We start from the raw sequence: 25,152 nt of genomic DNA, 5'->3' as shown, positions 1-25,152 counted from the left end.
AAGCAGTAGGAATACGTCATTAATTGTGTCAGTATTACCCTGGTGTAATCTTTTCTGGTATAACAGATTAATAGTAATTTGTTTTCTTTTGAAAAATATATAATTTCAAAACTTTTCAAATTATATATAAATTACATATTTAGTTTTTAGTATCTTGCTTATAGAAACAATACTAATTTTTAATTGAGTATAGTTCCAAGAAATAATTAGGTGATTACATGTCATGTTGGAAAGTTATTTAGGATGTTGACTTTGAAGGAGGTTGTCGTTGTAGGAAGATTGTAGGTTTTATTTACTGCAGTGTTTTGCAGATTGCTAAAGTTTATGTCTTTCTGCTGAAAGGATTTTTCAAACTGTTTTCTGTGGTTTATATTACAAACAATAGATTTGTTTCCTTTCTAAATGTATAATTTTATTATAACATGGGCTGTGTTTTCCAAGCTTTAACTTCCACACCTTTGTGGATTCTGGTGTGATCTGCAGGGGTGTCCTTAATCTCTGTTTTCTGGATCTTGAGGGCATTTGAAAATCATCATACCACTATTTACTGATGTGGAAAAAAAAAGATTGGGAGGTCTTACTTTTTTTACTTTGTGTATCTGCTTAATAGCAAAAATGCTATATTCTTAATGTTTTGCTGAAATGGACTTCTTTATGCAACATTGGAAAATTGATATTTTGATGCTTTAATAATTCAAAAGTTTCCTTTCTGGGCTGTTTGGTACCTGGGATGTACCAAAGATGATTGTTAAAAACTTTGCTTTTTAGACAAGTCATTTTAATTTTTCTGAAATATTGAAGTATGTAAAAGTGTTTAAAATTTGAGTCACTGATTCCTAAAGTTATGCTTTATTAACTGGTTTTGGTGGAATTACCTATAAACTTTAGTTTCGATAATCAGGCTTTGCCTTGCCTCTTCCATTTCTGACCTTGACTTTATTGTATATCCGATCTTCTTGGGTTTCTCTGTTTCTGTAGGATGTTGGGAAGTCTGGCATCAATAATTCCTGAGAGGAAGAATGCTCATCATAGTATTCGTCAGAGTTTAGATTCACATGATAATGTAGAAGTCGAAGCTGCTGTTTTTGCTGCCGCAAACTTCTCTGCACAGTCAAAGTAAGCATATGCCTTTTAGTAATTTGGCTTCCCAAGAAAAGTTTTTGAAGGAATAACTGATCAATGTATATAAACTCTAAGAGATTCAGGAAAGTGTAAATGTATATTTACCAAGAAGGTTTACCTTATGTTGGGGAAATAAGACTTAAATACTTAAAATAGAAAATGTAAGTGCAAATGTTGGCATTAATTGTAAATGAAATGAGTTTCCAGAAGGACGAGATCAGCATAGATGAGTTGGGGAAGGCTTCAATGGGTAGCAGAAGTTTTGGTCACTGAGGAGCTTCTCTCAGACATATATATCTCTAATACTAAATTAAGTACTTACTATCTTCTAATGTTGATTTGTTTTGCATTAGAGCTGTACACAGTTTGGCAAAGACAATGACTTGAATTAAAACCAATATTAACCTATTCAGAATGTTGTGTCTTACACTGTTGTTTTACAGAACAGTATTTTTTTTGGCAGGAGGATTAAATGTTGACCATGGTTTTATTACCATGTTTGATTGGCTTGTTTATCCTCTGTAAAAGAAAATATAATATCCCCCTGACTGATAGGAAAAGTAGCATTGCCTTCTGGAGTGAGTTTTGGTAATATTTGACCCAGAAAATTCACTTCCAGAATTTATTCTAAGATATCAGCAATATGTACTGATAATTATTTGTATGGATGCTAGGTGTAGTATTAACTTGCAGCAACAAAAGAAGCAACCTAACTTTCTGCCAATGAGCTTAGATAAATTATAATATGATCATACAATAGAATACAGTAACAGCTTAAAACGAATGTTTTTAGAAACATATTTGGAAGCAGGTGTAATATAATAGGTTCGTTTAAAAAAAAAAATCCCTGGCCAGGTGCAGTGGCTCACGCCTGTAATCCCAGCACTTTGGGAGGCCAAGGTGGGTAGTTCACAAGATCAAGAAATTGAGACCATCCTGGCCAACATGGTGAAACCATGTCTCTTCTAAAAATACGAAAATTAGCTGGGTGTCGTGGTGTGCGCTCTGTAGTCCCAGCTACTTGGGAGGCTGAGGAAGGAGAATTGCTTGAACCTGAGAGACAGGTTGCAGTGAGCCGAGATCGTGCCACTGCACTCTAGCCTGGTGAGGGGGAGCAAGTCTCTGTCTCAAAAACAAAAAACAAAAAATAAAAAACCCTAATAGCTTATGTAATATAACAGATTTGTTTTAAAAAATGCCCTAATTGTATTTATGCAATAGAAAAAAAGACTTGAAGGGTATATATCAAAATCTTATCTCTGGGTGGTAAGATGGTATACAATCGTTATTTTCTTTTTGTTAATTTCCTATATTTTGCCATGAACAGGTTCCAGTTTTATAACCAGTTGAAAAATAAGGTTTTTTTTAGCATAAAAAATACTATCTGTGGACAGGCACAGTGGCTTACGCCTGTAATCCCAGCACTTTGGGAGGCTGAGGTGGGTAGATCCACGAGGTCAGGAGATTTGAGACCATCTTGGCCAACATGGTGAAACCCTGTCTGTACTAAAAATGCAAAAAAATTAGCTGACACTTTGGGAGGCCGAGGTGGGTGGATCACAAGGGCAAGAGATCGAGACCATCCTGGACAACACGGTGAAACCCCATCTCTACTAAAAATAAAAAAATCAGCTGGGCGGGCGTGGTGGCGCATACCTGTAGTCCCAGCTACTCAGGAGGCTGAGGCAGGAGAATTGCTTGAACCCGGGAGGCGGAGGTTGCAGTGAGTTGAGATCGCACCACTGCGCTCCAGCCTGGTGCCTGGTGACAAAACAAGACTCTGTCTCCAAAAAAAAAAAAAAATTAGCTGGGCGTGGTGACAGGTGCCTGTAGTCCCAGCTACTCAGGAGGCTGGAGACAGGGGAATAGCTTGAGCCTGGGCAGCAGAGGTTGCGGTGAACTGAGATCGTGCCACTGCACTCCAGCTGGGCGACAGAGCAAAACTCTGTCTAAAAAAAAAAAAAAAAAGTATTTACATAACTCTTCAGCTATTTTTTTTTTTTTTTTTTTTTTTTGATATAGAGTTTCAATCTTGTTGCCCAGGCTGAAGTACAATGGCTCAGTCTTGGCTCACTGCAGCCTCCACCTCCAGGTTCAAGTGATTCTTCTGCCTCAGCCTCTTGAGTAGCTGAGATTACAGGCACCGGCCACCATGCCTAACTAATTTTTGTATTTTTAGTAGGGACAGGGTTTCAGCACATTGGCCAGGCTGGTCTTGAACTCCTGCCCTCAGGTGATCTGCCACCTCAGCCTCCCAAAGCACTGGAATTATAGGCGTGAGCCACCATGCCCAACCCCTTCAGCTATTCTTAAGAAACCTCCAGAATTCCAGGAATTCTTATTGAAAAAGTAGATAATGCCAGGATATAATTTTTAATTTCACAGATCAAAATTAATAGATGTAGCAGTAATTAATGATCAGAAATATCTCAATAAATACAGTTTCTATTTGTGTCTTTGAAAATAAGCATTTTGTTTTTCTTATTGAGAGAGTCATTGGTATTGAGGACTTCAAAAAATTTCAGTAAATTGTCTCTTAACTATTAGGGTTCATTCTGAGAAACGCATTTTTAGGCAGTTTCATCATTGTGCAAACATCATAGAGGACACAAATCTAGATGGTATAACATATTACACACCTAGGTTATATGGTATAACGTGTTGCCGTTAGGTTGTAAACCACTTTCTGTGCTGAATAACAGGCAATTGGAGCACAGTGGTATTTGTATATCTAAACATAGAAAAGGCTCAGAAAAAATATGGCGTAAAAGATCAAAATGGTATGCCTTTATAGGGCACTTACCATTAATAGAGCTTGCAGGACTGGAATTTGCTCTGGGTGATCAGTGAGTGAGTGGTAAATGAATGTGAAAGCCTAGGACATTACTGTACACTACTGTAGACTTCCTAAACACAGTATACTTAGGTTTCACTACATTTTTAAAGTTTTTCCTTATTCAATAATAAATTAACCTTACCTTACCATAACTTTTAACTTTTTGACTCTTTTATAATAACACTTTTAGCTTAAAACACAAACATTGTATAGCTGTATAAACATAATTTCTTCATGTTCTTATTCTGTAAGCTTTTTTTGTTAAAATGGTGTTAAAATTAAGACAGCTGCGCACAATGTCTCACACCTGTAATTCCAGCTACTTAGGCTGAGGTGGGTGGGGGGGAGGGGGTTGCTTGAACTCAGGAGTTCAAGACCAATGTAGGCAATATAGTGAGACCCCTCAAAAAACAAAAGACAGACAGACATACATTAACCTAGGCCTTTACTGGGTCAGAAATCAAGACATCTCTGGCCAATATGGATTTTTCATCTCTGCTGTAATCTTGAGGCCGCTGTCATATATGTGGTTTGTCATTGACCAAAACGTTGTTATGCCACACATGACTACTTTTATTGATTAGGAGTTGTACCTAGTGAATAAATATCATCTGATTACCACTGTCAAGGTGTCAGTGCTTCATAAACTGTCAGATTAAATATGTACTTCTAGTGGTTCCAAAAATAGTTTTCTAAATTTAGTTTCTAAATTTGGATGATAAGTTTGTAATTTAGTGATAAAATTTTATAGATGAGAATCATTTTTAGTTCAGTTTTTTCTTGTGTTATTATGAGAAGCTAATTTAAAATAAAATTAGCTGTGTAATTATTGTTCTTGGAAAATGATTAAGACCAACTAGCAGAAGCAGCAAGATTCTTCACCTTTGGAATTTATGATTATAAACATCTAAATTAGCAGTTGATGTAGAAACAGTTTTTAATATACATGCTTCAATATGATATGCTTGTAATTTATTATATTAAAAAATACCAAATGAGTCTCTGTCACCTAGGCTGGAATGCATTGGCGCAGTCATGGCTCACTGTAGCCTCAAACTACTGGACTCAAGTGATCCTCTCACTTCAGCCTCCCAAATTGCTGGGATTACAGGTGTGAGCTACTGCGACCAGCTGACGAGATTGATATTTTTGAGATCAGTGTTCATGTCTTCTCCCAGAAATAATGACCTGGCTTGAGATCACATATCTCGGTCAGTACTGATAGATTTTTTTGTCTGGTATCTGTATTGATCAGTTTTGGATATTAAATCAGAGTAAATAGCCAAATAAGACCTTTAGAATTTATTTAATCTTGTTCTTCCCCTGTCTCCTACCGTAAACCACATCTGTCTTATTCTAAACCAGATACTTTTAAATTGCTAGTCCTTGGGTTGCAAAGCAAGAGTTGCAAGATTCAGATGCTTTCTGGGGCCAGGTGAACATTGTCAGTGAGAGCAGTGTCCTCTAGTGGCACTTGTGGTGAACTGAAGCATGTCCACACCACCAAAGGAATGGATGCCCAGTACTCAGGTCTCAGTTTTTGACAAAGGAGAAGGGATCATCTGAGAAACCAGATTATTCTGTTTGGTCTCACTGTATTTAAATGTTGACATTAAGAATTGTTTAAATGTTATTTTAAAAAGAATTTTTAAAATATTATTACAAAAAACTTGCAGTCTCCTAGTTTGCAGTTTTGTAACAGATCTTTAAATTTTAAGTTTTTATAAGAAGTCTTTATATGGTCATTAAAGAAATATTTATTTAATATCCAATGTGTTCAGACACTTTTCTAAGTGCCAGGAATATAGGGGTGAAAAAGTTCAGGCCTTATCGTTATGTAAACCCAAAATCATTTCAGATGCTTGTTAGTGTTATGAAAAAATAACGCTGCATTGTGATAATGGCCTAAGTGAGCTGCTTTAGAGCAGCGTTGGCAAAGCCCATTTGGTTGCTGGAGTTTTTATTTTAGTTGTGTTTCTTACCACCTACCCTGACCCTAGCACCTAACTTTGGAATATTTGTTGCAGTTTGGAGTATTGCATTTTTTTCTGTGCTAATTGTGTTCTATTTCTTTTAAGTACTTAGAAAACATAAGCAGATTTAATTTTTTGGTTTTAAAGTTTTTTTCTGATCTTTTTTCCCAAAGAGATTTTGCTGTAGGAATCTGTAACAAAATCAGTGAAATGATTCAAGGTATGTATTCTTCTTTCAGTATTATGAAGTGACTTCATGAGATTTATGATAAGTTGCTAATACTAATTAAGTACTTACTATTTGCTAGTCACCATACATTCAGATAATATTTATTAAGTGTCTTCTGTGTGCCCAAACTGTTCTAAATGCTGAGGATATAGGACTGAGCAAAACGAAGTCCTTGCCCTCACCTGACCTACATTCTAGTCTGGGGTGGAGTGGGTGAGGATAGACAAATATGCATATGGCATATTTTGTGCTATGGTGAAAAAGTGAGAGAAGGAGAGTCTCAAAAGTAAGTCGATAGTGGGGTGAGAGAAGGGACTTTTCTATTTTATATATATTGATCAGAGAAGGTCTCTAATGAAGTGATATTTGAGTGAGACATGAAGGAGGGAAAGGAGTGAGCCATGCAGATATAGTCCAGCATTGCTTAGCAGTGGGGATCCTTTGTGAGAAATGTATCCTTAGGCAATTTTGTTGTTTGAACTTCATAGAGTGTACTTATATAAACCTAAATGGTATAGCCTGCCTATACCCTTAGGCTATGTGGTATAGCCTCTTGCTCCTAGGCTATAAGCCTGTACAGCATGTAACTGTATTGAATACCATAGGCAATTGTAACAAAATAATAAGTATTTGTATATCTGAGGTAGAAAAAGTAATATATTGCACTGTAGTGTTACAATGACCGTAGGGTCTATGAGTTACTAGGAATTTTTCAGCTCCATTATCATACGGGACCACTGCCTGTCATGTGGTCCGTCATTCATCAAGGCATAGTTATGGGGTGCATGATTGGTTTAGGGAAAACTATTCTGTCTGAGAGAGAATAATGCCATTAGGAGCTCTGGGACTCTCTGTTAATGTCCCTCCAGTGTCTTCCAGTTGCAGTTAGAATCAAATCCAGATTCCTTACCATAGACCACAAAGCCCTGGTTTTCCAATCTCTTTTATACCATGAGTCATGTGTATTAACCCTATTTATCTTATAACAGTCATTATGGGAGCCCAAGAGCTCCCATAAGGTTAATAAGTGTGTCATATCCCTATTTATCCTTATAACAGTCATAAAAGGGAGCTCTTTGGGTACAATATTGCATGACTCTAGAGAACACCAGTTTGTTTATATTCTTATAAAGAGCATTCCTTCGGAGTGTGCAACTTGGCAGCCTTGGATACGTCATACTATAATGTTCATTTTATGGGAAAGGAAATGGAGCCACATTAAAGCTGAATAATTGGTTCATAGTTATACATCTGATAACTTGCTGTTTGGCTTTGAGGCCCATGCTTTTAACCACTATGCTATCATGCCTTTCTAGGGCATCAATTTCTCAGTGTAGTTATATTTTGCATGCATTTAAATTGTCTTTCATATTAAAATTAAAGAGAACTTGCTCACTTGCATAAATAATAAAAACCACTTAAAGACCAAGATATAGAGAATTAACTTTGTTGTGTTCCCTTTTATCCCTTTGTCTTTTTTCTTCCACCATTAGCAAAAGGGCTTTCTTGCAGAAAGATATATCCTTGTGACATTAGAAGGAAGCATCACTTATTCATTGAGCAGGATTTTATCAATTGCCTGCTGTTATCAGACAAGATTTCAGCTGGAAACAGGTGGCACATTTGAATTAAGATAACTCAAGGAAGATATAATAAAAAAACCATTCACAAAGGCATGGTCCGGGGGTGCTATAGGGGATAATGTAGTTCTTGAGCCCGTAATAACTTTTTTTTTTTTTTTTTGAGACAGAGTTTCGCTCTTGTTTACCCAAGCTGGAGTGCAATGGCGCGATCTCGGCTCACTGCAACTTCCGCCTCCTGGGTTCAGGCAATTCTCCTGCCTCAGCCTCCTGAGTAGCTGGGATTACAGGCACGCGCCACCATGACCAGCTAATTTTTTGTATTTTTAGTAGAGACGGGGTTTCACCATGTTGACAAGGATGGTCTCGATCTCTTGACCTTGTGATCCACCCACCTCAGCCTCCTAGCCCGTAATAACTTTTACCACACTTCTTGAAGTCATGTCTGAAGGGCCACTTTGAGAAACTAACCTTCAGGAGCATGATGTGACCCTGCAGTGAGAGAAGCAGGGAATAAGTACTCTGACCTCATTACTCTGCAACTTCTGCTGGACACTCCATTGGTTCAACCCAAAAAGAGGGCAGATAGCAAGGGAGTTGATGAAAGCTGTACAAGTGAGCCTTCTAGGATTTTGTGTTGCGTATTTTGTGTGTCTGGTGGTAGTTATATGGGAACATACATACGTAGAAATTCATTAATCTTTACACTTAAGATTCATTGTTTTTTAACTTTATTTTTATTTTTTTTTGAGACAGTGTCTCGCCCTGTTGCCCAGGCTGAAGTGCAGTGGTGCAATCTCAGCTCACTGCAACCTCCACCTCCCAGGGTTCAAGTGATTCTCCTGCCTCAGCCTCTGGAGTAGCTGGGATTACAGGTGCATGCCTCCTCACCCAGCTAATTTTTTGTATCTTTAGTAGAGATGAGGTTTCACCATGTTGGCCAGGCTGATCTCTAACTCCTGACCTTGTTATCCACCTCTCTCTGCCTCCCAAAGTGCTGGGACCACAGATGTGAGCCACTGTGCCCGGCCGATTAATTACTTTATTTTTCCTTAAATTTTATCTTAAACAATCTAAAAGAACAGGAATTAGGAGAAGAGAGAGGCAGAGGAAAACATAGGCGTATGGGTGGAGGAAAAGTAGAGGAACATTGAAACCCAAGATACGCAAATGGAAGAGGAGTTTTAGGAACAGAGTATCCTGACATTTAGATTTAAGTCACTTGTATTTCTGCAAAGTAAAATCTCCGAGCTTCCCTAAATCTTTGGTAAAGATGCCTGTAAACTCAAAGACTTCTCTGAGTACTGGGTTAAGAATGAACTTGCAGTGTAGGAAAGAGGGATATGAGACTAGAGTCTGCCATGGGGAAAGGCCTAAGTAGGGAGCATACTTAGGAGACTTGCAATAATTTAGTCAGGATTTGATAATGGAAATGGATCGGTTTGTTAACAATGGAGGCAGAAAGGTAGAATCAGTTTTGGGTTTTATTTTAAAGATAAAACCAGTAAGATTTGCTAATACATTTGGAAATGGGATGTAAGAGAATTCTTCTTTCACTAATCAAGAAAGACTTTGAGGTCTGAGGAGCCATAATGATGTCATTTACTGGGACAGAAATATTTTTGGAGGGGCAGTTTCAACGTGAAGATCAATTTTCTTTGGGTCCTATTAATGCAAAATGTTTCTGAGATCTCCTAGTGCAGATGAGCAGAAAGTAATGAGATACATGCATGTGATGTCCGCAGCAGGAGGACGGGTGTGTGGGAGTCTTTCACATTCAGCTGATAATGGAAACCATGGGATTATATCAGCTCACTCGGGGAAAGCACATAGAATGAGAAGGAAATTTAGTAACAACCCACGGGAATATCAGAAATTAAAGCATAGACGGATGTATTGGGGTTAGTCTTCATGGATCCAGTTGTGTGTGCAATAAGGAAAGGCATAGGGTCGGGCATGGTGGCTCATGCCCGTAATCCCAGCACTTTGGGAGGCCGAGGTGGGTGGATCACAAGGTCAGGAGTTCGAGACCAACCTGGCCAATACGGTGAAACCACATCTCTACTAAAAATACAGAAAAATTAGCCAGGCGTGATGGCTCATGCCTGTAATTCTAGGTACTTGGGAGGCTGAGCCAGGAGAATCACTTGAACCCGGGAGGTGGAGGTTGCAGTGAGACAAGATTGCACCACTGCACTCCAGCCTGGGCAATGGAGCAAGACTCTGTCTCAAAAAAAAAAAAAAAATTACTACACGAAGTTCAGAGGACTTCCAAACTATTCTATACACAGTTTATTCACATCCTGATTCTGATTTAGTTGTTGAAGGAAATAATTAAAATGATAAGTATAGTCAGACTATAGGCATCAAGTGTGTGTGTTTGTGTATATATATGTATAAGTGTATGTATAATTTTTTTACTATGATAATGAGAGGAAATTGGCAGCAAATATGACTTTGCTTTCTACTGTGCTTTTTAAAGGCAGTTTTCACTATCAGCATGTAGTTTTATAATCATTGAAAAGTTAATATTAAGATAAATACTTTGGAAAAAATATTGAATTTATTGATTAGTTCTAATATAATCTTTAATGTTATAAATAAAATATAAGTATACTGTATTTTTAAAGTGCTATTTTGCTAATTGAGTCAGTTTTTAAATCCGAACTATCATTAAGGATGATGATCACAAATACCTTGAGAATTCTTTTTGTGTCTAGGTTTAGCGACACCAGTAGACTTGAAGCTAAAATTGATACCCATCCTACAGCACATGCACCATGATGCAATCCTGGCTTCCAGTGCTCGTCAGCTTTTACAACAGCTGGTCACATCCTATCCATCCACCAAAATGGTGATTGTTTCTTTGCACACTTTCACTCTGCTTGCAGCTTCATCTTTGGTTGATACACCTAAGCAGGTAATTTCAGTTTTCTTTAAACTGCCTATTACTTGGTAAACTTACATATTAAATATGTGCTTAGAAATAAGAAAGTAGCATGTAAGTCATGAGGACATTAAGGTTCTTTTCTCTAATAAAGGTCAGATTAATTTCCTTTTGCTTGCTTTTTTTTTTTTTTTTTTTTTTAATAAGACGGAGTCTCGCTCTGTCACCTAGGCTGGAGTGCAGTGGCATCATCTTGGTTCACTGCAACCTCTGCCTCCCGGCTTCAAGCAGTTCTGCCTCAGCATCCTGAGTAGCTGCATTACAGGTATGCACCACCATGCCTGGATAATTTTTTTGTATTTTTAGTAGAGATGGGGTTTCACCATATTGGCCAGGCTGGTCTTGAACTCCTGACCTTGTGATCCTCCTGCCTTGGCCTCCCAAAGTGCTGGGATTACAGGCATGAGCCTGTATTATCTATGTTCACGGTACTGATTGTTGAGAGCCCTTGAGGAAAATGAGATGTGGGGTACATGGCTGGGTGTGAAGTTGGCAGTGTAATAAAAAAAAATGCCAGGTCCTGTGCTAAAACTTTAAATGGTAGTATTTTACAAACATGGAGAAAGAGGCCTAAATGTGGGCATGTAGCTAATTAATGACAGGGCTCTGATTTGAAGTGAGTCCTGTCCCTTTATAAGTTTCACTAAACTACACTGCATTTCTCATGATAATTTCAATTATAGTGTTGTTCATGGAGTGACTTATTTTCTTTATAGATTCAGCTTCTGTTGCAGTATTTGAAGAATGATCCCAGGAAAGCAGTAAAGAGACTTGCTATTCAAGATTTGAAATTACTTGCTAATAAAACACCACATACTTGGAGTAAGGAGAACATTCAGGTATGTAGAACTTGTAACCTTAATATTTTATATAGAAAAAAATAATATAACATTATAATGTAAAATGTTTTGCATTTTTATTTTGTCCTTTGTCATCTTCTAAGTGGTTGAATATGAAAAATGTCTAAAAGTATTGATGTTTGTAGCAGAAGTTATTTTATAAGTGGCATAATAAATACATAAAACTTCTATACTTCAGTGTTTGTTCTAGTCAATGAAACTTGCCACTCAATTGCTTGTTCATTTGCCATAGCGGCACTAAGTCTAACTGAGAAGCCCAATTACATTGTTTTTTTTATTCTTGTATTTTTCAGTCAATTTGGGGAGAAAAATTTAGGGGCTGACTGTTACGTATAATGGAGAAGGGCTGGATAGGCAACTTGGAAAGTGTATTTCTCTACTCATAGAGAGCAGAAGACATTCTTAAGTCTTCTTTTGTAAACAGAAGAGCAGATCTCACTCTTTAGACTTGATGTGACAACTTTGACATTATCTGTTAGATTAAATTAATATTTTATATTTTTTCTCAAAATGCAACCCTGTTTGTTTACTCATTACCATGCTGTTTAAAATGGAATGCAAGTTTTTATCTCTTAGCATCATCATGATTCCAGTGGATCAAAAATCTTTGAATTTCAGATTATTAAAACTAAACTGCTGTGTTTGTTTTTCTGTTTGTTTGCAGTTTTCTAAATGTCTTTTAATTTATTATATTATGATTTGGTAGTCACAGATATCCCAAGATAAGGGCAGTTGTTAAATCTGCATTTAATAGATACGCAGTTAGGGTTCAAAAAGACTTAATAGGCTTAAGAGAGTGTCTTAAGAGAAGTAAATTAATAGTTTAAGAGAGCTTCTAGCCAGGTGCGGTGGCTCACGCTTGTAATCCCAGCACTTTGGGAGGCCGAGGTGGGTGGATCACGAGGTCAAGATATCGAGACCATCCTGGTCAACATGGTGAAACCCCGTCTCTACTAAAAATACAGAAAATTAGCTGGGCATGGTGGCGCGTGCCTATAATCCCAGCTACTCAGGAGGCTGAGGCAGGAGAATTGCCTGAACCCAGGAGGCGGAGGTTATGGTGAGCCAAGACCGCGCCATTGCACTCCAGCCTGGGTAACAAGAGCGAAACTCCATCTCAAAAAAAAAAAAAAAAAAAAAAAGAGAGCTTCTGTCTTCTCATCCCTAGTCCTAATGCTTTTTCTACTAAATAATGCTATCTTTCCAAGAAGAGAATATGCCCAACCACTTTAGTCATTTAGAGAATTTGTGCAAAGAACCAAACCCAGTTACTTAGAAAGATCAGTGAGAAGCACAGTATTATTCTTTCTCAATTCTTTCTCATTTTTTTCTTATTGTGAGATAGATCTCACATACAGAAACATATGTGAAATGTATAAATAGTTTAAATACATTTAAGTGAAAACCCATGCAGTTACCATCCAACTAGAAATAGAATATTACAGGATCACAGAACCCTGCCTCCTTCCCTTTCATGGTCCTTCCTGATTGGAACTTTACACCTACCAAAGGGAAACCACTATTTTGACTTTCGTGATAATTTCTTTGCTCTCCTTTGTAGTTGTGCCTTCTTCACATGTCTTTCTAAAGAATACTGTTTAGCTTTGCTTTTGTTTCTTTTGCTCAGCATTACACTGGTGAGACTCATCCATGTCTTTTCCCTTTAATTGTAATATAGCATTCCATTGTATGAATGTATCCTGTAGAGATTTGTGTTGGCTTCTGCCAGGCAGAGATGTCCGATTAGTGCTAAATGCTGCCAAGAAACATTAAGGCAGGAAGAAGATTAGTGAATATGGAAGATGGAGGTTGCAGTTTTAAGTAAGCTGGTTATAGAAACTCTCTCTGAGAAGTTGACATTTGTGCAAGGACCTACAGAAGGGAATGTCAATTTTGGGGGCCCCTGAAGGAAGGATATCATCAGCAAGAGAACAGCAAAATGACCCCGAAGTAAGAGCATTCAGGAGTTTGAGGTCAGTGTGACTGTTAATAGGGGCTATTAGTAGGAGGTGAAGTTAGTTGATGAGAGGGAGGAGTAATTTTTTAGGGCTTTTGAGTCCTTCTAAGGACTTTAGCTTTTAAGTCTACATGAGATAGATTGCCTTTGGAAGATTTTGAGCAGAGGACATTATCTATAATTTTTTAGGGCTTTTGAGACCTTCCTAAGGACTTTAGCTTTTAAGTCTACATGAGATAGATTGCCTTTGGAAGATTTTGAGCAGAGGACATTATCTAACTGAAGTTCTAAAAGATTATCTCTAGCTTAGCTCTATTGAGACTATATTGAAGGGGCCTAAAGGCAGAAGTAGGGAGAACATTTAAGAGGCAGTTATAAATAATCCAGTGGGAAAATATTTTGGTTACCTGAACCAAGGTAGTTGGGGTGGTGGTGAGAAGTGGTAGTAGTCTGGATATATTTTAAGGTTAGAGCTGATGGATTTCTTGGCATATTGTAGAGAAAGAAAATTGGCTCTAAGTGTTTTGCCATCAGCAAATGGAATTGCCGTTTGCTTGAAATGGGCAAGACTCTGGGAGACTCATTTCTTGAAGGGAAGATGAAGAGTTCACTTCTGAGTATATAAAGTGTAAGATGTCAGACATCCAGGTGGAGATGTCAAGGACATATGTACCTGGAGTTCAGTGGACAGATCCAGTTGTGGTTATAAATATGAGAGTTATTATTTTTATAGATGGTAATTGAAACCATGCGACTAGATGACTTGACTAGGGAGAGAATATGGCTAGAGAAGATTTAGAGAATGTTAAAATGAGAAACAACCAGCAAAGGAGCCTGAAAAGGAGTGGCCTGTGATAAAGAAGTCAGAATAGTATTTTATAGGGAGAAGACCTTAGTCTTCTCCCTATAAAATAGAGAACTACTGCAGCCATATTCACCAAGATAAAGACTGATAGTTCACCTTTGCATTTGGCAACATGAAGTCATTGATAACCTTAAGAGAGCAATTTTGCTGCAGCATTGTGGGTAAAAGACTGATCAGAGTGGATTCTGCAGGAAAACAGGAGAGAGATTTAAGGCAGTGAATGTACATTGGTCCCTCAGTATCCACTGGAGATTGGTTCCAGGACCGACCCTTTTCTAGATTACTTATACTACCCAATATAATGTAATTTTAAATAAATGGTTGTATTATGTTGCTTTTTATTTGTATTTTTTTTGTTATTAATATTTCAAATACCTTTGATCTGGATTTGGTTGAATTAGTGGATGTGAAAGCCATGAATATTGAATGCCTACTGTAGAAAACTTTTTGAAAGGAATTCTCTCAAGGGAACAGAGAAACGATATGGTATTGCTAAAGGGTATGGTGTTTGTTTTTATCCTGGGAGGAGTACAACAAAGGTTTTAAGGAAACACAGAAATTCAAATAAACTAGGGAAATAGAGGATTGCCAGGAAAGATATTTGAGTAAAGCAATATATAATGTGTTGTGTGGCACATACAAATAAATGCTTTTTTAAGGATAGCTGTAAGTTATCTTAAAGGTAAGTTTATTCTTTAGTTTTCGTTTTTAAATACTTTGACAGATTGTAATGTTGGGGTTGTACTGTCTTAATAAAATGAACTGGGAAGTTTCTCTTTCTATACTCTGGAATGGTTAAGAACTATAACAGAATTTTCTGTTTCTGCAGGTATAACTTTAAAATTGCCATAAATTTATCTGAATCTAGAAGTATTTCCAGCGATAGTTACGTTGAGAACATTTCCAATCACTACATGTTATTGTCCTATCAGTTTTCTACCTCTCTGACATCAGTTTTGGTCATTTGTTTTTCATTTAATTTACTTCTCAAGTTCATTAGTATCAGCACGAAAAGTCTGTAACTTCTAATATCTTTGTATTTGATTAAAAAAAATTTTTTAATCTTGCACATTTGTGTTTATATCCCTTTTACTTGATTAGACTTGCCAGAAGCTTTGCTTTCTTATCTTTTCAAGTGCTTGGTACATTTTTGCTTTTCTTGTTTAATAATGAAAGCAGTTAAGACTGCTAATTTGCTTCTTGGTACAGATTGGCCAAATTTCATAAATTATGTCTTGTATTGTTCTCATTGCCATTAGTTTGAAATGCGTGGTTTTTGTTTTTTTTTTTGAGATGGAGTTTCTTGTTACCCAGGCTGGAGTGCAATGGCGCGATCTCAGCTCACCGCAACCTCCGCCTCCTGGGTTCAGGCAGTTCTCCTGCCTCAGCCTCCTGAGTAGCTGGGATTACATGCACACACCACCATGCCCAGCTAATTTTTTGTCTTTTTAGTAGAGACAGGGTTTCACCATGTTGACCAGGATGGTCTCAATCTCTTGACCTTGTGATCCACCCGCCTTGGCCTCCCAAAGTGCTGGGATTACAGGCGAGAGCTACTGCACCTGGCCAGAAATGCGTTTTTTAAAAAGCCAGATTTATTGTGGTATAATTTATTTACAGAAACTTTTCCATGTATATAACTGGATGAGTTTTTACAAGTGTACAAAACCACCATCACAGTTGAGATACAGAACATTTCAATTACCCCCAAAAGTTTCTGCAGGCCCCTCTGTAGTCAGTTCTTTCCCCAACCCCTGGCAACTACAAATCTGATTCCTGCTGCTGTGATTTTGCCTTTCCAGGATATAAATAATCACATGGTATGTGACCTTTTGGATATCCCTTCTTTCACTTATCATAATGCTTTTAATAATTATACATGTTGTTACATGTAGCAATAGTTCGTTCCTTCTTATTGCTGAGGAGTATTTAAATATATGAGCATACAACAATTTATTTGTCTTTTCATAAGTTGACGGACATTTGGATTGTTTCTGGGTTTTTGACCATTATGAATAAAGCTGCAATCTTACACGTCTTTGTGTGACATCTCTTGGGTGTGACACCTAGAAATGGAATTGCTGGGTTGTGTGGTTAAAAACTTACTCTGTTTAACTTTGTAAGAAACTGCCAAACTTTTTTCCAAAATTCCAATACCATTTTATTTACCTACCAGCCATATGTGAGTTCTAGTTCTGTATCCTTGCCGGCACTTTGTACTGTATGGTTTTGTAATAGGTGTGTAGTGATACTTCATCATGGTTTTATTTTGTATTTTCCTAATGACTAATGATGTTGATCATATTACAGGCTTGTTTGTCATCTGTTATCTTCAGTGAAGTGCCTGTTCTAATGTTTTATTCATTTTTTATTAGGTTTGTCTTTTTTTTGTTGAGTTATTTACATACTCTTGATACTAATCCTTTATCAGATACATATTTTACAAATATTTCTTCTCAGTATGTATCTTTAGTACATGTCCTTTGAAAGTAGAAGTTTTAAGTTGTGATAAAATCTATGTAGTTTATTAATGTTTTTTTCTTTTATGGGTTGTGTTTTATCTGAGAAGTCTGCCTAATCCAAAATCACAAAAGTTTTATCTAAAAGGTTTATAGGTTAAGTTTTGTATATAGCCCTGTGTGATCTATTTTGAGTTGAATTTTGTGTATAGTACAAAATTAACATCAGGGTGCATTTGGATAGCCAGTTGTGGCACCATTTAGTGGGGAAAACTTTTCCTTCCCCATTGAATTACTTTAGCATCTTTGTTGAAAATCAGTTGACCATATCTGTGTGGATTTATTTCTAAATTCTATTCTGTTCCATTAGTCTGTATATCTGTCATTAAGCGAATAGTACAGTGTCTTGATTACTCTAGCTTTTTGGCAACTCTTGGAATCAGATAGTGTGAGTCCTCTACCTTTGTATTTGTTTTTCAAAATAGTTTGGCTAGGTGGGGTGTAGTGGCTTGTGCCTATAATTTCAGCACTTTAAGAGGCCAAGGTGAGAGGATCACAAGGTGAGGAGTTTAAGATTAGCCTGAGCAATATATTGAGACCCTGTCTCTAAAAAAAAAAAAAAAAAAAAAAATTGAGCTGGGTGTGATGGCGTACACTTACAGTCCTAGCAACTTGGGAGAGTGAGCTGGCAGGATCGCTTGAGCCCAGGAGTTCAAATTTGGCTATTCTAGGTCTACTGCCTTTTCATGTAAAATTTAGAATCAGTTTGTCAATTTCTACCAAGAAAACCCTGTTGGGATTTTTATTGGACTTTACATCTAAAGATTAATTTGAAACAAATGGACATCTTAATAGTATTGTGGTTTGTTTTTTGTTTTTTTAAGATAGAGTCTTGCTCTGTCTCCAGGGCTGGAGTGCAATGGCACTATCTCAGCTCAGTGAAACCTCTGTTCAAGCAGTTCTCCTGCCTCAGCCTCCCAAGTAGCTGAGATTATAGGTGTGCACCACTACCCCCGGCTAATTTTTGTATTTTTAGTAAAGATGGGGTTTCACCATGTTGGCCAGGCTGGTCTCAGACTCCTGACCTCAAATGATCTACCTGTCTCAGCCTCCCAAAATGCTGGGACTACAGGTGAGCCACTGTCTCTGGGCAATAGTATCATGTTTTTTGATCCATGCGCATGGTACATCTCTCCATCCTTTTTTTTTTTTTTTCCTTCCTATTTGGAGATAGGTTTTACTCTGTTGCCTAGGCTGGAGTGCAGTGGTGCAATCTTAGTTTACTGCAGCCTCAGGTGAGCTCAGCCTTTCGAGTAGCTGGAACTACAGGTGTACTCCACCATGCCTGGCTAATTTTTGTGTTGATGGTATTTTGCCACATTGCCCAGGCTGGTCTCAGACTCCTGGTCTCAAATGATACCCCCACCTCAGCCTCTCGAAAGTGCTGGGATTCCAGGCGTGAGCCACGACACCTGGCCTGTCTCCCCTTTGTTTTTCTTTAAGCTCTTCATTTTCTCATCAGAGGCTTGTTTTGTTTTGTTTTGTTTTTCTCATAGGTTTTTGGGAAACAGGTGGTGTTTGGTTACATGAGTAAGTTCTTTGGTGGTGATTTGTAAGATTTTGGTGCACCCATGACCCAGTGCATCCAAGCAGTATGTACTGTACGCAATTTGTATTCTTTTATCCCTTATCTCCTCAGTGATTTTTATTTTTATTTATTTATTTTTTGAGTCAAGGTCTCACTCCAGTGCACAGTCTGAAGTGCAGTGACATGATTATGGCTCTTTGCAGTCTTGACCTCCTGGGCTTAAGCGGTCCTCCCACCTCAGCCTCCCAGGGAGCTGAAACCACAGGTGCTCACCAATGCCAATTTTTATATTTTTTTGTAGAGACAGGATCTCACTATTTTGTCCAGGCTGGTCTCAAACTCCTGGGCTCAAGCAGTCTGCCTGCCTCAGCCTCCCAGAGTGCTGCGGTTATAGGTGTGTACAACCGTGCTGGGCTACATCAGTGGTGATTAGTTCAGCATACAAATCTTGCGTATATTTTGCTAGATACTTTTCTAAATATTTAATGGTTTTAATGCTACTGTAAATAATTTTTTAAATATCCATCAGAGTAATTTTTATTTCTTCTTTGACCATGGCATTAGCTTCATGTTTTCTACTTTTGAAGCAATTAATTTTCTATATTTGTTGGTAGAATTTTTGTTGTTGCTAACCTTTTGTTATTAATTCTTAAAGTTTATTTGTGGCCCATGGTAGGAACACTTTTTGTAAACAGTTCAGGGATTCGAAAAGAAGACATACTTTCTCTTTTTTTGAGTTTCACTCTTGTTGCCCACGCTGGAGTGCAATGGCGCAATCTCTGCTTACCACAACCTCTGCCTCCTGAGTTCAAGCAATTCTCCTGCCTCAGCCTCTCAAATAGCTGGGATTACAGGCATGTGCCACCATGCCCAGCTAATTTTATATTTTTAATAGAGATGAGGTTTCTCTGTGTTGATCAAGCTGGTCTCGAACTCCTGACCTCAGGTGATTTGCCTGCCTTGGCTTCCCAAAGTGCTGGGATTACAGGCATGAGTCACTGCACCTGGCCTGAAGTTTCTTTTTTGTAATAATTTTTTAAAATAATATTTGCATTGAGCTTTACAATCACATTAACAATCAGTTAAATGTAATTGGTTTGTCGATTTCACGGCTTACTATTATTTCTTCATTATACCATATCTTCCCTTACCTGAAATTTTTATTCTGATTTATGTTTCTTACGGCTTTTTGTGGGGGTTTTTTTTTTATTGAACATATATTTTTTTAAATATTTGTTTCTTCTGTGAAGAATTTTTTTTCCATTGTGGCTGAAACCTAAGGATGTTGATTTTAATTAAATGGATGTTGTCAAATAATTATTTATTTCTTATAGCCTAGACATATTTTTGAAAATACTGAAATACAGCAGGGGAAAACATTTCTAATGATTTAACCTTTTATAAAGTAATAAGGTGTTGATTTTGAATTTGAATTTTACTCACAATTACCAAGAGTAATTGTATAACAGGTTTTTTTACTTACTTCTTTCATCACTATTTTACAATTATCAAAAGTAATCGCAGGGCTTCCCTCCTTCCTTCTCTCCTTTCGTCTTTTCTTCTTTTGTTACTTCCTGCCTTCCTCTCAGGCAGTCTTATCATTGCTGGTTGGTTTTTGAGTTTTAGTATTTTAAGTTCACGTTGTGTCCATTTCTATTCTACTTTTTCTGGTTTATTGGTTAGTATTATAATTTTCACATGGAATCAGATATTTCAGGTTTAAATAAATGGCTTTCATTCTGTATGCCTTTAAAAACCTGAAAGAAGGAGGGGTCTACCTAAGTCAAGATCCAAATATATTATTATTATTAAGGTAGTCAAAAATAATAGTTTCATATGAAAATATTTTTAGTATGTTTATATAGTTTTTTAGATTTTTTGATGCCTTGCTAGGATAAATGTCCTTCGTTGGTGTTAATCTATATTGATAGTTTACAGTATCTGATGCTGTAGTCTTTTTTTTTGAGATAGAGTCTCGCTTTGTTGCCCAGGCTCAAATGCAGTGGTGCTATCTTGGCTCATTGCAGCCTCTGCCTCCTGGGTTCAAGTAATTCTGCCTCAGCCTTCCATGTAGCTGGAATTATAGGTGCCTGCCACCGAGCCCAGCTAATTTTTGTATTAGTAGAGATGGGTTTCCCTGTGTTGGCCAGGCTGGTCTTGAAGTCCTGACCTCAGGTGATCCACCCACCTCGGCCTCTGAAAGTGTTGGGATTACAGGCATGAGCCACCGCGTCCAGCCTGTAGTCTTATTGGAAGAGAATATTTGATTTATGCAGCCTCTTTGTTACAGAGCAAAATATTATTTGTTTGAGATAGTCTCAAAGATTTAAATTTTATTTTTAGCATTATCTCTTGTGAGAGCTTCTGATTTGTATCTTACCTGTTACTAGGAGGAGTGACAAGTTCAGCCTGAGAATTAGTTCTTTTAATAATCTTTTTCTTTGCAGTTAGTACAATGGAGACATAGAAAATGTTGAGGTGTTATGTCTCTGACAGAATATTTTCATACATAACAGTTTTCTTTAAAGATTATAAACTTCTTTTTACTATACTTTTCTGGAACACATCCCTGGTGGCCAGTCCTATTCCAGGGAATAGGAGAAGCCCCTATTTAGGGATTGACCCAGAAAACAGTAATTCAGGCCAGGGCCTCTAGTTGAGCAGTGAGTTAAGCCAGCGGAGAGGGAGATTTAGACCAAATAGTTAGTGAAGAAGGCAGTGGTAATGAATGAGACAGAGGACTCTGTTAGAAAAGACAGTTTTTTCTTTTTGTTAATATGAAAAATGGTTCTGGTAAGAATTGTGTAATAGGTAATATTCTTGAACTAGATTTTTATATTGAAATGTCAGGTACCATTTCTGGGGAACTTCATTATTTGCTCTGTTAAGCTTACTGATTTGGATTAATGAACTTTTAAATCAGTATTTTTTATTTTATTTATTATTATTTTAAAGACAGGGTCTTACTCTACTGCCCCGACTGGAGTGCTCATTGCAACCTCAAATTCCTGGGCTCAAGTGATTCTCCCACTTCAGCCTCCCAAGTAGCTTAGGACTACAGATGCGCCCCACCACACCGAGCTAATTTTAAAAAAATTTTTAGCAGAGATGGAACTTTGCTGTGTGCCCAGGCTTAAACCAGTATTTATTTACCAAGATTGCCTTAGATTCCCAATAATGTGCTAGATGGCAGAAACAGAATATAACTTTGTAAATAATTTTATCACAAGATTATCTAATACTCAGTTTTTTTAATTGAAAAATTCTTCTGATTTGGAATTATTGTCCTTTTGTATAAAATGTTTCATTTGCCTAGTTTATTATCACAGAAGGCTAAATATTATACATAGAGCAATCTAAGGCATAATGTGGAATACATTATAAATATAGAACATAGTTCCTAACTTCTGGGGCTATTTGGTTTAGGTTATTTGGTTCTAATCACAAGCTAATTAACAATACAAGACAGGCCAATTTAGGTAACAAAAAGTGAACAAACGGAAATGGCCTAAGTGCTTGAATAAAGTATAGTATTAAATAATAGTCACTTTTAAAAGATGTGTTCTTTTGAACTTCAAAAACAGCATCTATATCTGCTTTACTTCCTCATCCCCTGCTCTTTCTTTTATACACTTGCAAATTTTGTTCTGTTTTCCTGTCACTTTGCTTAGGCACTTTACATTTGGGACTTTTGACCTACCCCTTCTCTTGGCCTCTTTGGCACTTAACTGTTCTCACTCATTCGTTACACTGCCTAACCTGTGCCTTCTCCGTATTCGCTGCCCTTTTACCTCCAAGTTGAGTCCATGGCTCTCTTGCTTTCTACCGTTTATTCTCTGTCATTCTTAATGGCCTTTCTTAATGCCAGTTTGCAGAGCCTCTGACAATCTAGTCCTTTTACCTGAGCTTCTGCATTGCCCTCTAACATAGTAGCCTGTATGGGTTGCAAAGTGCTTTGACTTTCAGTGGCTTTGTAATCTTACAAACAATAGATATTACCTGACTTACATTTGATTTTTAATTTTAATTCAGTTTTTTAAATGCCAATGCATTCATGTGGTCAAAATTCTAAAACTACAAAAGGATATTTAGTGACTGTTTCCCACCTACTGTTCTCTTATCTGCACAGCTCCTTTGCCCAGTGGCAACCAATATCCATTTTCTTGTATATTTTTCTAGAGGTGTTTTTTCATGAAAATCACCTTTGTGAACAGATCAGCAATTCTTTATATTTACCCTCGTTTTACAGACAGAATCAGCAGTGCTTTATAAAGATTTACCCCCATTTTGCAGACAAAGAAGTTGAGACTCTCTGATTACAGAGATGGTAGGTGGCAGAGCCAGAATTCTGATGTGAGTTTTCTGATTGAAAATTTGCTCTGTCTTAGATTCCAAATGCCTGGTGGATATATCTTCTTGGACTTCACACCTCATCCTGTTTTCTGTCCTTTTTCTAAAATTAGTTTATCCCCCATAAATTTCAGTCTTTGTAAATGGAATCTGGTTGCTAGGTTTGAAAGTTTGCAATAGTTATTAAATCCTTCTTGTTCATTCCTTGATATGTAATCTCTTTTAAAATGTCTGTCATCCTCATTCGCTAGTCTCCATTCCTGCCACCAAGTTGTAGTTCAGGCCATCATCACCACCTGCCTGGATTACTGCATTCTTAACTCTCAGTTCTCTTTCTTGACTTGTTTTGTTTACCATTGCCAGAATAATCTTCCTTAACACTTTAGATGCCATTATTCCTCTCCTCTGGCTTCTTTTTTTTCTTTTTCATCAGGTTTTAATGACTCTGCTTAACTTTTAAGGCCCTATACCATCTGACCTCATTCCCCCCACCTTTCTTAGCTTCCATCCTTTTGAACATATTTCCTTGTATGCCAAAAGTAAACACCCCATATTCTGGCCTAATTGCCAGAGTATGTGTATGCATTACCTAGACTGTCCTCCCTTCCATTACCAGAAACGTACTGTATCTTTCAGGTCTATTTCCATTCCTTTCATGATAATTTTTGCTGCTGCTGCTGTTTTTATAGATTTTTCTTTCAGTCAAAAAAGTATTCATGCACATGAAAAAAATTTTTTAGAGTTCAAAGGTATACAGTGAGTGAAATGTAAGTCATCACTTCTCATAGGCCTCCTCTGCAGAGGTGGTCACTGTTAATAGTTTTTTATATCTCCTTCCTAAACTTTTGCATCAATATGCAAACATGTATATGCCCCATCTTTTTTCTTTACAAATGAAAATATACTATATGCATGTTCTAAACCTTTTATTAATATGGGGAACATCTTATATTAGCAGCTAGATCTACTGAATTTTTTAAATCAGATGTGTGGTACTTCCTTTATATTTATTCCCAGTTCCCCATTGATAGACATTAGGGTTGATTCTGATACTTTGACTGTTACTGTTGACATTTCTACATTGAATAGTTTGTTGAAAATCACCTTTCTGAACATAAATTTTCAGAAAAGAAACTTCTGGGTATAATGATGGATAGTTTTTAATTTTTGAGAGTTAATACCAATGACTCACCAAAGAGATTTATACCATTTTACTCTTCTAACAACAATGTGTGAGAGCCCCTATTTCTCCATATTCTTCAGTGTTTTGTATTATCAAACTTTAACCTTAGTGTGATAGGTAAAAAGTGACACATTTTAATTTAAAAATTTCAAAGTAGCCGGGCGCGGTGGCTCAAGCCTGTAATCCCAGCACTTTGGGAGGCTGAGGCGGGTGGATCACGAGGTCAAGAGATCGAGACCATCCTGGTCAACATGGTGAAACCCCGTCTCTACTAAAAATACAAAAAATTAGCTGGGCATGGTGGCACGTGCCTGTAATCCCAGCTACTGAGGAGGCTGAGGCAGGAGAATTGCTTGAACCCAGGAGGCGGAGGTTGCGGTGAGCCGAGATCGCGCCATTGCACTCCAGCCTGGGTAACAAGAGTGAAACTCCGTCTCAAAAAAAAAAATTTTTTTTTCAAAGTATGAATGAGGTTAGACTTTTTATTTAAAAGGTATTTGTGTAAATTCTTTCTGCAAAATACCAAATTTTTATTGAGTTTTTGCCTATTTATTAGAACTTTTTTTTTTTTGAGACAGAGTCTTGCTCTGTTGCCCAGGCTGGAGTGCAGTGGTGCGATCTTAGCTCACTGCAACCTCTGTCTCCTGGGTTCAAGTGATTCTTCTGCCTCAGCCTCCCAAGTAGCTGGGACTACAGGCATGCATTACCACACCCAGCTAATTTTAGTATTTTTAGTAGAGATGGGGGTTTCACCGTGTTGGCCAGGCTAGTCTTGAACTCCTGACCTCAGGCAATCTGCCCACCCCAGCCTCCCAAAATGCTAGGATTATAGGTGTGAGCCACCGTGACCAGCCAGAACTTTTTATATATTAAGGGTCTTCGTCCTTTATTGATGTTATGTGATGTGAATATTTTTTTCTAGTTTTGCCAGTTATCTTTTTACTTTGTTTTGTTCCATGTTACCTCATAGTACTTTTTACAGTTTTGATTTTTTATTTGCTATGAAAAAAGAAACAGGGATCTAGTTTTATTTTACCAGATGACTGGTCAATTGTCTTTGTAGTTTTTATTAACTGGTATCTTTAATTTAAAATGCTATTATCATATGTTAAATTCTAGTATATATTGGAATCTGTTCCTTGGCAGTTTTTCTGGATGTTTTCTAATTTTTATTTTTCCATGTGACGTATAAAATCAGTTAAA

General features: G+C 37.3%; 1 protein-coding gene across 2 annotated transcripts in view; it reads left to right on the top strand.

Annotated features, from left to right (window-relative positions):
• The window catches only part of INTS7 (integrator complex subunit 7), an 83,364-nt gene that overhangs the window by 14,572 nt on the left and 43,640 nt on the right, over positions 1-25,152 (top strand). Inside the window, exons 4-7 of one of the 2 annotated variants that reach the window (XM_074385150.1) lie at positions 979-1,116; positions 6,105-6,151; positions 10,461-10,660; positions 11,404-11,526. In XM_074385150.1, coding sequence (XP_074241251.1) covers positions 979-1,116; positions 6,105-6,151; positions 10,461-10,660; positions 11,404-11,526 — 508 coding nt within the window. Of the gene's footprint in view, positions 1-978; positions 1,117-4,701; positions 5,170-6,104; positions 6,152-10,460; positions 10,661-11,403; positions 11,527-25,152 lie in introns of those variants that run through there. The other variant, XM_074385151.1, reaches the window with a different exon arrangement.

The sequence above is a fragment of the Saimiri boliviensis genome, chromosome 14, assembly GCF_048565385.1.
Source record: "Saimiri boliviensis isolate mSaiBol1 chromosome 14, mSaiBol1.pri, whole genome shotgun sequence".
Taxonomy (NCBI): domain Eukaryota; kingdom Metazoa; phylum Chordata; class Mammalia; order Primates; family Cebidae; genus Saimiri; species Saimiri boliviensis.
The sequence above is the reverse complement of the archived record's forward strand: the minus strand, read 5'-3'. Positions and strand labels throughout refer to the sequence as shown.